A 12,714-nucleotide genomic window follows, 5' to 3' on the forward strand; every position below is an offset into this window, starting at 1 on the left:
ACAATAATACCACATTCAAAGTGCTGTAAGAATATTAACTAAACTTCAGAACAGCCCTGTGAGGTAGTTATGTACAATCCCCATTTTAATCATTTGTAATCACTGGAGGCAGGTGACGTGTGAGGTTTGCGGGGTGAGGAGAGCATCAAAGAGAGAGATTAAGTGACTTGTCCAAGACTGCTCAGCAAGTCAGTAGCAGAGCTGGGATTCGAACCCAGAATCTCATGAATCCCAACTCTGTTCATTTCTCTGATTGCAGGGGGGGCAGGTTGGTTTTGTTTTTGTCATATCCAAACGAAAAACTCCATTGCAGACATTACTACTTACTTATATTACAGGAGCTCCTAGATTGCTCATTGTGCTAGGCGCTGTACAAACAAATACACCCACGCTCTGAAACGCTTACAATCTGAATAGACAAGACAAAGGGGAGAGGAGAAACAGAGGCTCAGGTTGTCTATAAGGGGCAGTAATGTGGTCTACAGGGGTGTAACTTCCACAGCGCTCTAAAGTGTTGCACTATTAATTGGCCCAGGTAGACGTGGCTAATGCGCACTAAAAGCTCCCTTTTAATGTAGCGCTGTAGTAGTTCACATCACCATGTTACAAAGCACTAAGGAACTTAAATGCACACCAGCCAGGTCTACACGGACCAATTAACATGCAACACTCTAGTACACTGTAGAAATCACACCCCCGTAGTCCACATTACTGCCCCTTGTAGACAAGCCCTCAGAAAGGACATGCTCAAGGCCACACAGTAGGCCGGTGACGGAGCCAGGAACAGACCCCCAATGTCACTACACCCAGTCCAGTGTTCAAATCCCCTGGACCATGTTGCTCCATAGTTTCTGGTATCAGCTTACAGACTAGAGACCCACACACAAACCTCAAAGAATGGAGCAATTTTCTAATAATCTACAATACACTTAACCTTCTTTCTCACATTCAGACAAGTTTTCCCGCAGTTCTCCTTCCCACATCCAGCTGACGGTAACCGGAATTTAGCTTTCAGGCATCTCGGAACCTGTGTTATCATTTGTGGCTTCTCAGCACACTCAAGATTGCTTTAAATCAACTCCCAAAAAACCCAGGTCATCTCTGAAAGACTCCAACTCCAGCTACTTAGTCTGCCGGGAAGAGTCAGTTTCCTTCTAACTGTTCAGGCCACTTTCTCCCTGACGCTTTTATCATCTCCTGCTGCTCCCTGTACTTGAGTATCTTAAACTGCATCAATTTACCTGGCCAGTTTGTGACATTTCCTCTTCGAAGCATGTTGCTGTTACTGAGGCTCCGTTACAGCTTGACAATTAATTGAAGAGAGACCCGTGCTTCCTCCCACACAAGCGGTAGTCAGAGCCCTTGACAGCTCAGGTGGGATCAGCCTCCCCTACCCGACGCAAGCTGGTCTTTACGGAAGTAAGGCATGTAAATTGTCATCAACTGTTAATCGACGCTCACTACTTATTTTCACCTCAGAAGGTGCATTCCTGTACATTTCCATTCACAAAAAAACTCCAAGACAGGATACGTTCCCTCTTTGATCCCATCACATGCTACCAACAAACAACTGGGACAGGCAGTACAGAGAATCACCAAGCTGGAATTATTTGGTCTTATGCATTTTGCCCTGTCACCTCGGCTCCATTTCCCAATCCAGCCGCAGCCTGTCATGGTAAAAGAGAGAATCCCATTCTTCATGCTCTGTAAAGATTTAAAGATGTGAAATCCAAAACTTTCCGGTCACGTTTCCCCCCTTCCACTCCTACTCCGCCCCCGCCCTCCATTAAAAAAAAAAAAAAAAAAGTCTTATCTTCTACTTAAAGCCCAAACCACAAGAAGAAATGAACCGAGAGCATAGATCTTTGCACGAAAAGCAAACTATATTTTACATACCTAGGGCCATAAATCAACTTCACCTTTGACCTGACAAAGCATTGTAAAAAAGATACCATGTTGAGTGGATGCTGGCAACTTAGTTTAGGCCTGAAATCTAGATTTTGTTACAGAAAAAAAAAAAAGAAAAAAGTGGTTGCAGTTTTTACATATTGTTAACGAATCGAGCAAAACATCTTATTTTCAATTGACACACTCCACTGCAGGATTGGAAACCCAAATACCACAGCCCTGTGCTAGCAGTGAGGAGAGCCGGAAAGTGAAACTAACCAACACAGCATCATCAAAGCTGAGATTCAGAGGATAAACATGGCGAAAAGTACATCTGGTATTGAAATTCTTCATTTCATTAGATGTGCCATTAACAGCACAGCTAATGATTATTTAAAAGAAAAAAAAGATTCTCTCACTACTTTGTTCAAAATAACATGAAGGCAAATAAGAAAATATGCCACTCTTCATAGCCCGCAAGTCTCTGAACAAAGTACAGTTATTTGTTTTAAAGCAAATCAAATAACAGATTAACGTCCAGCTTAAGGACATCTCTGAAATACCCTTCTAGTTCACACCAAATCTAGCTGAACTGCTGACCTTAGAGAGACAAATTCTCTCTCACTCCAATCTTGTTATCATTCCCCTGGAGCTATCAATGCCTGTTATTCATGAAGCTATTTTACTGAAGTGAAAGTGTAGTGTTTAGTGCCAAATATGCTTCTGTCTTCCTTACAGAGCTCCTCCTTCCACAGTTTAACTGGTGGCATCCAACTTGCTGAAGGGATACAGTGCTAATGTACGGTCTTCGTTTTATAGAGTTGTTGACTAAAGTCCAAGTGTGTCAATTAAAATTTTACACTGGAAAAAAAAATGCAAAGGATATATTGTAATCCAGACGAGACGGTCTGAAAACAACTGCAAGCCTTTCAAAGTAACAGGATCATGGGGTGGAGGGGGGGAATCTTCAGGCAGCCGAGTCCTTTTGTCACGAACACTCACTCCCTTGAGAAGATTTTAGATTTTGAGATTTAAGGGTTAGGAAGAATAAAGTTATAAGCTTCAATCATTTTTGAGTAGGTCCCTACTTATCGGGGGGAAAATTAGTACTATTTAATATTTATGGAGAAGGAGAATTAGATTTATATGATGCCTTTCATCTCAAAGTACTTTTCAGAGTATGGGTCACATTGCAGAAGGGGGTTTCTAAATAGAACCTTGAAATCCCCAAGTGCCCAAAATGGGTTTTTACATGCATATGGGCATTCACACATCAGAAATGATCGGGGGGGGGAAAGAGAGAGGACGGGAACCACTGCTGTACACATGATGTTAGGACTTATAGACTTTGCTCAAAACCAGTGATCAAAAAACAAACATTCAATCCCTGGATGTTGTTGATCTATTTCCTTAATTAGTAATAGCTGCTGCAACTTCCAACAAAATCTCCTCAAGAGGGTTTCCTTGTTTTTTAAAACAGGAATCAATGTAACAGTTTTCAAGGATACAGGAACACCCAAGAACAAAGATCAGAATGGAAAACCGACTCTAATTAGCTATCAAACTTATTCCGCATTCCCTTTGCGTCCTGCTATTATTTCTTATATTTAACTTTGTACCTGTACTGCATCTCAATAAATCATTTTGGAATCTGGTTTTCATGAAAGATGCTATACAAGCTTTTATTTAAGTATCATTTAAATGAGCATATGTCTTAGACAACTCTTCTACTTGTTTTAATTACTATTATAGCATCCAGATGCTATAGGACTGTATAAAAAGACAATTAACGGAGACACAGTGTGGTCTCTAATAGATTGAGCATGCAGCTAGAAGCCACTAAACTCTGGAGTCGTAATCTTGAGTCTGCCACAGATTTGCTGTTTCCATTTGCTTGGACAAGGCACTTAAATTCCTCCTCTCAGATCCCCAAATAAGATTCCCTTCTGCCCCACACAATTCATTCTGAATGGGCAGTGTTTTACTCTCACTTGGCAAAGGTAAAACGATGGAGCGGAGAACCAGGCCCTCAATACCTAACCTACAGAGAGATGTTGCAAGAATTACCCAGCTAATTAAAAGTACTAAGTACTGTCTACTTTGCAAATATAGAGTGATGGCTACCCTCATGAATTCATGGGATGCACTGAACCAGCCCTACATGCCTGTATCTTCCATATCCTTAGCATTCAATTAGGAAAATCCCACTGGTATGTACTCAGTACAGGGAGGAAACCACAGGGTGGTTTCTCTACATCTTTCCCATTCCCTTCTGAATTCTGCTCCAATCATGGCAGCAGCAGGAGTTTTGGCCACCAAATCCCACAGATTTAGGATTAGCCAGTCGGTCAACTGACATTATTTGACCGCTTATTGTTTGACTACGGTCAAAGATTCCCGTAAGCAAGCCCTGACATAGGCGATGGCTGACCTTGTTAATTGCATTGTGGCACCATTCCTCCATCTTTCAGAACTTTGTTTAATTGCTTGTCACATTCTTCTGAGCTAAATGAATCACTCAGTTACATAACTTGGGGTGGGGAGGGGGGTTGTAATTTGGCATAAGTTTCTATCTAAAGCTAAACCTACTGGAGACCATAAAGTCTTACTTTTTTGGGAGGGGAGTCATTGTTCTGATCAATTAGTGCTTCACATATGTGACCATTTTTGACATTATTTCAAAATATCTGATCAGTCAATTGACCATTTATTTCTGGACCAGTCAAATGCCCAACCTTACGCAGATCTCATTTGATTGATGGAAGGCAACAGGCTATCCATGCTGCAAGGACTCAGTGTCTCCTTCTCGAGCCATCTGGTCCTTTGCTCCTTCCTTTCACCAACCTGCCTCCCTAACAGCACTGTGCCAAAGCAGTCTCATGGCCAGGGACTTCCCAGCTTGTGACCACGCCTGGAAACCCCCTTTGAAAGAATGGGAAGGTTATCCACAGCACCCTTGTCAGTTACCTGGGAAAGGGAGCAGAAAAGAGAAGCAGAGAAGACAATGAACAGGTTATTGAACCCATCTCACATCCCCTGCCTTCACTCCACAAGCACAGATCCTAGACCCTGCGGCAAGGGATGAGACTAAAACCCCCTTTCCACATAAAAAAGGGGAGATCCCTTCCAAGGAGAAACCCTGTTCATGATCCTTCCCCTCACTTCACTGCCATTGAGAACTGTGTTTGTTCTATGGTTCTCTTTCATAACAGGGGAAGATCCTTCACACACACAAACACGCACACACACACCAGTAAAACCCCCAGGCCTCCCCTCCAGCTTGCTACAGCCACGCTGGAATGCAGGAGCTGATAACTGTCAGAGAATGACCAATTTTCCACCACATTTTAATACAAGCCCCCACGAGAGGCATTCTTCAAACCCGGCGTAAATGAAAACGGCATGGTTAACCATTATCGGAGGGGTGAAATGGAAGAAGGGGAAAACATCCCACCACTGAGGAATGTCAGTCTGTCATAATGGCATCAGCCATTTCCTCAATAAGTCTGAAGCAACCGTCACAGTTTACTGAGTGTACGCAGAAGGGGAGCCGGGGGGGGGGGGGGGGGGGGCGAAATCTGTCAAAGTAAGTTGTTCCATCTTCAGAAACGAGGTCTAAATATCTGCTTGACCCAGAGGCTTAAAATTGTTTCCCGCTGTTGTTAACCCAGAATCCCAACTGAGATCAAAAGGCAGCCCTGTCTCACTTGAAAGTGTCCCACCCTTACACAGATACTTCACTCTCTCCTCCCTTGACAGAAAAGCTAGCGGAGTTCTAACATGGCCTAGGGATTTTGTGGCTCACAATCTCTTTATTTTGAAGTCACGCTGATTAATTTCAGCCCTGCATTGCAAAATTCGATAAGCAGCAGTGCGTCCTCACAGCATACAGTGCAGCGGTATTAGTCAACAAAAACGCTTCCAATGACACTTGCAACTTGGACTCAAAATTTAACCCATGCCAAACTTAACCCAAAAATCCAGGTTTTGGCAACATTAAGTTTTTACAAAATGTAAGACCAAGGGGGGGGGGGTGAAACTTTCCACTATTACCCTCTTTAATTCTAATCAAACAGAAGTTTCCTTTTAACCAGATGAACTTCAACTTCAGCACTGAGGTAGTGTGTAAGAACCAAAACAAGAGAGACTAAGAATAAACCGGGAGCCAGGCTACGCCAAAACCAAGAAGTAAAAGATTTAAAAAAAAAAAAACCTCTTTCCGTTACAAAAACTTGGTATTATTAGTAACGTAAGGTGTGGGGGTATTTGGGTTTTAGAAGCATGGTTTTTAAACTGAGAGAGTCCACTTAAAAGCACAACACTAAAACCTGAGAACGAAACGTCCCTTCTCCGTCTGTTTCCCCTCTCATCCTTTGTCTGTCTTGTCTATTAAGGTTCTGATCCTGCATTGTGTTGAGAACCACTGGCATAGCACATGTGCAGCTTGCTACGCTCATGCAAACTGAATGGGGCTTTGAGCAACGAAAGCAGCCTGCCCATGTACTGCACCATGCATCTAGGCCTTTGCCTGGCGCAAGGGCTGATTTCACTAGGTCTGTCCGCTGCCTAGCATAATGAAGCCCATATTTCGGTTGAAGTCTCCAGGCCAACCTTAATATAAACAATCACACAAAATTTACTATGTATTTGTAGCTCCATATTAATGTCTAGAAAGCAACAGCCTTCATAACAAGAGAAGAACACTAATCAGCTTTGCATATGAAACAGCAAATTGAGCTGTGAGAAACTCAGCAGTCTGTATTTCCACAAGTTAGAGATCAACATTTCAACAGGTGGAGATTCAGACCCCTGGCTTTCAGTGCCAATTCAAGAGAAACCAGAAATAAAGCAGGTGTCAAAAAAAATCACACCAAACTGCAACTTCTGCATGGTTTTGATGCAAAAAAACACAAAAGACCCACACTAAGCAGGCTGCTGGTCTGCAAACCTTACTGATCTTGTGGAGAGATCAGGGTCAAATTTAGAATTTGCAACAAAGTGTGTTATGCATGTGGGTTTCACTGCAAATATTTTGCACAGCACTTACGGTCACTGAACATTGCTGTCAATGCTATTTGCTGAGACCAGAACAGAAAGAGTCCACGTCATGCTCTAACTGGTTATTCCATTCACCATTTTCATTATAAAGAAAAGGTAACTTCTAGCACTGCTGTTCTTAGTGACACTGATGTCCTTGGGGACCGCTGGCTCTTATTGTCCAGGTGCGGAAGCAAATTCTACATGTCTCGGTGATAAGAAGAATTTCCCTAGTTCACATCATCTCTGGGGCAGGGTAAAGATTACCAGATGCGTCCAACCACAACAGATGTGTACAGGCCTCATGATGTGAACCCCCTCTCCTTGGAATTTTGCTGACATCGCAGGCTTATCGTCAAGAGGACTCTCTACAGCTGTTGGTTCTCGAGGACCTCCAATCTCCTGATCAAATCTGAATGCCAGACAGGTCCCTGAGATGAAGAGACACAACTTCCCTCTCCCAATGAGGAAATGTTCAAAGCTGCTCTTTCCCTGCGTTTCTATCTCCACCCTAGATGAGAATGGTGAGATTCATTATGTCTATTGAGTAGCAGGGGATACAGTCCTTGGGGTGAGTGGGATGCTCTCACTATTTTATAATCCTGGGTGAGCAACAAAACATGCTGCTTTTGAAGGAGTTCTGCAGGGGACGGGGAGGGAGAAGGGGTATGCAGCAGACATTAGGATAGAAGGCTGTTATTAAAAGAACTGAATAAGAGAGGAGCACAGGAGTGGAACCTGAAATCAACCAGACTGTGTGGAATGCTACCACACAAGAACAATAGGACAAAGAAGTTACACACTAACCTTATGTAAAACATCTCAAATGTATTTTAAGAGAGAGAGAGAGATTTCCCCCAAACAATAAAAAGCTTTGCTAAAATCCAGATAAAGATTTCTATATGCCACCCGCACAACCAAATAGAAATGGAAGTCAGCCTTACACTGAGACTTTGCCATAAAATCAATCTTTTGATATAAGAACCACAGCCTCCCTTATAAAGGCAACAGTCACGACTGCGTAGTTAAGGCTGCAATACACTTCTCCTCTCAGGCCCCAATCCCGCAGCACTTAAAAGTGTGCTTCACTTTACTCACGTAAGTAAACAAGTTAAAGGTAACAGGACTGCTCCCCGCAAGTAAAGTTATGCATGTGCCTGTTTGCAGAACTGGGGTCTTGTTTTTCTTTCTCCTGCCCTCATCTATATTTTTTACCAGACTAACACTGCTCTTTGTGATTAACCTATGTCCATAAGAACTTGTGCAAGTTTTAGCAGGTGGAAGGATGTCATTTTGCAATGCAAAGTCCCACTTCCACCAGAAGCAAACCTGACGTGGACTGACCCATTTGTCCAAAGGACAGAATTTTCACCACAAAAAAACAAAACAAAGGAAAAAAACACCCAACATTTACTGGTATCTGGAGTATTCCTAAAAGGGGAAAAGCCACAGATATGCCTCAGAATCCCAGAACAAGACATGTATAGCAAAGAATACTGCACGCCCTGGCAAAAATATACAAAGCATGAGCAGGGTGAAAGACGTGCCCTGGTGGGGTATTTACTCGATATACGTGGTAACATTTACGTGAGGGCAGGCTGGAATTCGAAGCCTTGGAACACAGCCGAACTGCCATAGTTTCCATGACACAGTGAGGACTGGTCTACACTACAGACCTACATCGGAATACAGCAGAACCTCAGAGTTATGAACGCTTCGGGAAGGGAGGCTGTTTGTAACTCTGAACAAAACGTTACGGTGGTTCTTTCAAAAGTTTACAACTGAACGTTGACTTAATACAGCTTTGAAACTTTACTATGCAGAAGAAAAATGCTGCTTTCCCTTTTTTTTTTTTTTTTTAAGTAGTAGTTTAAGTTTAACACAGTTCCATATTTGGGGGGTTTTTTGGTCTCTGCTGCTGCCTGATTGCGCACTTCCGGTCCCAAATGAGGTGTGTGGTTGACTGGTCAGTTTGTAACTCTGAGGTTCTGCTGTAACTACCTCATTCAGAGGTGTGAAAAATCCACACCCCGGAGTGACACAGTTATACCAACCTAAGCCCCCATGTAGACACATTCTCCTGGTGACACAGCTATCGCCTCTCAAGGAGATGGATTAACCACGCTGATGAGAGAGCTCTCTCCCGTCAGCTTAGAGCAACTTCGTTAAAGTTCTATAGCAGCACAGCTGCACTGGGGCAGCTGTGCCGATGCAAGGTTTTAAGCGTAGACTTGCCCTGAGGATGGGAGACCACAGAGCAAGCATAGGAAGGACTCTCTCCTGCACTGACAGACCTGATCTATCTTTGAAACAGGGCAACCTAGCTACACAGCCCAGCGGCGTGAAAACCTCACACTCCTGAGAGATGTAGCTAAGCCAGCCTAAACCCCAGTATAGACACCGCTCCAAAGTTCTTCCATTGACCTACTTCCTGCCTCTTCGGGGAGTGGATTTACTACGGTGACGGGAAAAGCCCGGACGTCACTGCAGCAAGCGTCTCCACTAGAGCTGTGTAGCTGCCGTGCTGCGGCTGGGTCACCGTCGCGCTTGTCATGTAGACATAACCTCACTGAGCTGGGCTTTGCGCCAGCTCCACGCAGACCAATGAAGACGAAGCCTAGAGGTAGAATGGGGCAGGCCACAGGGTATGCAGTGAGGAAACTGCAGCGGTATAGACGACAGGGGCCTGGCAGGGCTTAGAGCCTGACAAAAATTTGGTATTGTGTAATAAATAGAGGAAACTCTAAGTGTGGAACAGGAGCTGGTTTATCTCACTTTATTCAAAGTGGATAAATTTAGTCATTGTACAAAACTACTTATTAAAGTCATATTCAAAAGCTATTCTTTTTAACTCTAGTGTACCCTCACCCCCCAAAAAATAAAAAGGTGTCTAATTCCCCTACACCAGGGGTGGGCAAACTTTTTGGCCCGAGAGCCACATCGGGGTTCCGAAACTGTATGGAGAGCTGGGTAGGGAAGGCTGTGCCTCCCCAAACAGCCTGGCCCCTGCCCCCTCCCACCCCGACTGCCCCCCTCAGAACCTCTGACCCATCCAACCCCCGCTGCTCCTTGTCCTCTAACCGCCCCCCAAGACCCCATCCCCATCCAACCCCCCCACCCCCTACTCCCTGTCCCGACTGCCCCAACCCCTATCCACACCCCCACCCCCTCATAGGCCCCCGGGGACTCCCACGCCTATCCAACCCCTGCTATTCCCCGTCCCCTGACTGCCCCCCCGGGACTTCCGGCCCATTATCCAAGCCCCCTGCTCCCTTCCCCCTTACCATGCTGCTCAGGGCTGTGGCTAGCTCCGGCCACCAGAGCCAGCCACACCGCCCGGCAGCAGCTCACAGCCCCACCTCTCCGAGCCCTAGCGGCATGGCGGGCTGAGGCTGCGGGGGAGGGGGGACAGCAGGGGTGGGGCCGGGGGCGAGCCTCCCCAGCCAGGAGCTCAAGGGCCAGGCAGGACGGTCCCATGGGCCAGATGTGGCCCACTGGCTGTAGTTCTCCCACCTCTGCCCTACACTGATCCAGCAACTTGCAAACCCCGATGTAGGAAGTGGAGTGAGATTACAGCCCATTCCCAACTCCGGGGCTGGAGTAGCAGGCAAGAAGAAATTGCAGTGTGGATACCCCATTATTTTTATTATTATTATTGTATTATTTGTATTCGCATAGCACCTAGGACAGTGGTTCTCAAAGTTTTGTACTGGTGACCCCTTTCACATAGCAAGCCTCTGAGTAAGACGCCCCCTTATAAATTAAAAACACTTGTTTATATATTTAACACCATTATAAATGCTGGAAGCAAAGCGGGGTTTGGGGTTGAGACTGATAGCTTGCGAACCCCCCAAGCAATAACCTTGTGACCCCCAGAGGGGTCCCTATGCTTGACCTAGGAGAAGGGTGGCCACTCACGCACTTCCAGAATACCAGACATCTCAGTACCTCCGGGAACTGCATAGGCTCGTCACCGCCGGTCTGACCCCACCCCATGTTGCATGCGAGGTCACACCATACAGGGGACACCACTGTGAAGAGCACCCCACTCTTGCTGGTCTGGTGTGTGCCAGGTCACGCCAGCCAGGATAGAGCAACATACTCTTCAAAATGACATGTCAAGTTTTGTCTCAGGACGGGGCACAAACCACCCAAAACGAGGGCTGTCCAGTTTAAAACTTCACATTACACATCGTCAACTTGTGGAACTCCTTGCCACGGGATGTTGTGAAGGCAAAAAGCATAACTGGGTTCAAAAAAGAATTAGACAAGCTCCCAGAGAACAGCTCCAACAATGACCATTAGTCAAGACCCTCAGAGATACAACCCCATGCTCTGGGTGTCCCTAAGCGTCTGACTGCCAGAAGCCGGGACTGCATGACAGGGGCCGGACCCGCTCGATCAATTGCCCGGTTCGTTCATTCCCCCTGAAGCCTCTGGTGCTGGCAGGGGGGTAGACGGACTATCGGTGGGACCCAGTACAGCTGAGCTTACGTTCTTCAGCCGCCTCCCTGCCTGGCGGCCCCAGCCAGGGCCCCGCTGCGCTGGGCGCTGTACAGACACCGAAGGGTCCCCTCACACCCCCCCGCTCGCTTGGTGCTCTGGGTTTGTAAACCGCCACTTTCCCAGGGCTCAGCGGGTGGAAATCCCCACCCCACCCCACCTTGGCAGGGCGCTGCAGAGGGGAGCCCAGGGGAAGGGGCAGTGCCCGGGACGAAGGGCGGGCGGGCTGGCCTGCAGCTGGGCCAGGGGGCCCCCAGCAGCAGGGGGCCCCCAGCAGCAGGGGGCAGGCTGGACACACGTGGCCAGGGCTCCGGGGCGGGTCACACCCCGCATTGCCAGCGGGGCTCCCGCTTCGGCGGGCAGCCAGCCTGGCCGGGGCGGGGGGTGCAGAGACTCACAGTAGAGCAGCGCTATGCAGCGCAGGAGCACGATCCTGCTCAGCCAGAAGGTGCCCGGGCGCAGCGGGGGCCGGGCAAGGGGGGGCCGCTCCCCCTCCTCGGGGGGGGCCCGGGGGACTTCCTCCCCCCCCCTCCGCTTCCTCAGCGTCTCCCCGGGCGCAGCCATGCCTGGAGCATGCGCCGGTGGCCCGGCTGCCTCCGTGCGGCCGCCGCCTCCCCTCCCCTCCCCGGCTCATTGGGTCCCGCGCCCGGGGCCGCTCCCCTCCTCTCCGGGGCAGGGGACCCGGCCCTGCTCGGCCCCAGGCTGCACGGTCCGCCGGCGCCACGTGGTTGCTGCAACGCGGGCCCCTCTGCAAAGACCCCGGGGGGAGAGCTGGGGAATGGGCCCCAGCGCAGGGGCGGGGCTTTGCCAGGACCCAGATAGGGGGGGCGCCTCGCTGTGCCCGGGCAGGATTGCAACAGCCCCGGCCCTGCAAGCGGCCAGCCAGCCTGGAAGCTGGGGGATCCTTTCCCTTGGCTGCTTTCTGTAATGGTAGTAACGCCAGGTAAATAGTAAAGGCTCTGAGGGGGCCCTCAGCCTTTGAGCAGGAATCCTCCTTAAAATCAGCGAGGAGGGTTGTTTGTCTGGGGTTTTGGTTTTTTTTTTGTTTTTTTTTTAACTAATAAAGATCCAAATATCAGAGGGGTGTATTATAGATCCAAATATCAGAGCTGTATTAGTCTGGATCCACAGAAAGGAGGAGGCAGCTGGCACCGAGATCCAGAGTTAGCCCAGCTAGGCCAAATTTAGCTGAAAAGCCCCCACCCCCCCTAGAAATACATGACTTTACTGCTGTGAATAGTCAGCCCTGCTCATGCTGAAATGTCTGCAGCACAGGGGCTTAAGCTG

The 12,714-nt window shown here is 47.5% G+C and overlaps 1 protein-coding gene across 1 annotated transcript in view; it reads right to left on the reverse strand.

Annotated features, from left to right (window-relative positions):
* LMF1 (lipase maturation factor 1) overlaps positions 1 to 12,183 on the reverse strand; it is a 336,726-nt gene extending 324,543 nt beyond the window's left edge. The window contains exon 1 of the mRNA XM_048866655.2: positions 11,826 to 12,183. Coding sequence (XP_048722612.2) covers positions 11,826 to 11,991 — 166 coding nt within the window. The 5' untranslated portion in view covers positions 11,992 to 12,183. The remainder of the gene's footprint in view (positions 1 to 11,825) is intronic.
* Between the last annotated feature and the right edge of the window lie 531 nt (positions 12,184 to 12,714).

The sequence above is a fragment of the Caretta caretta genome, chromosome 10 (assembly GCF_965140235.1).
Source record: "Caretta caretta isolate rCarCar2 chromosome 10, rCarCar1.hap1, whole genome shotgun sequence".
NCBI lineage: Eukaryota > Metazoa > Chordata > Testudines > Cheloniidae > Caretta > Caretta caretta.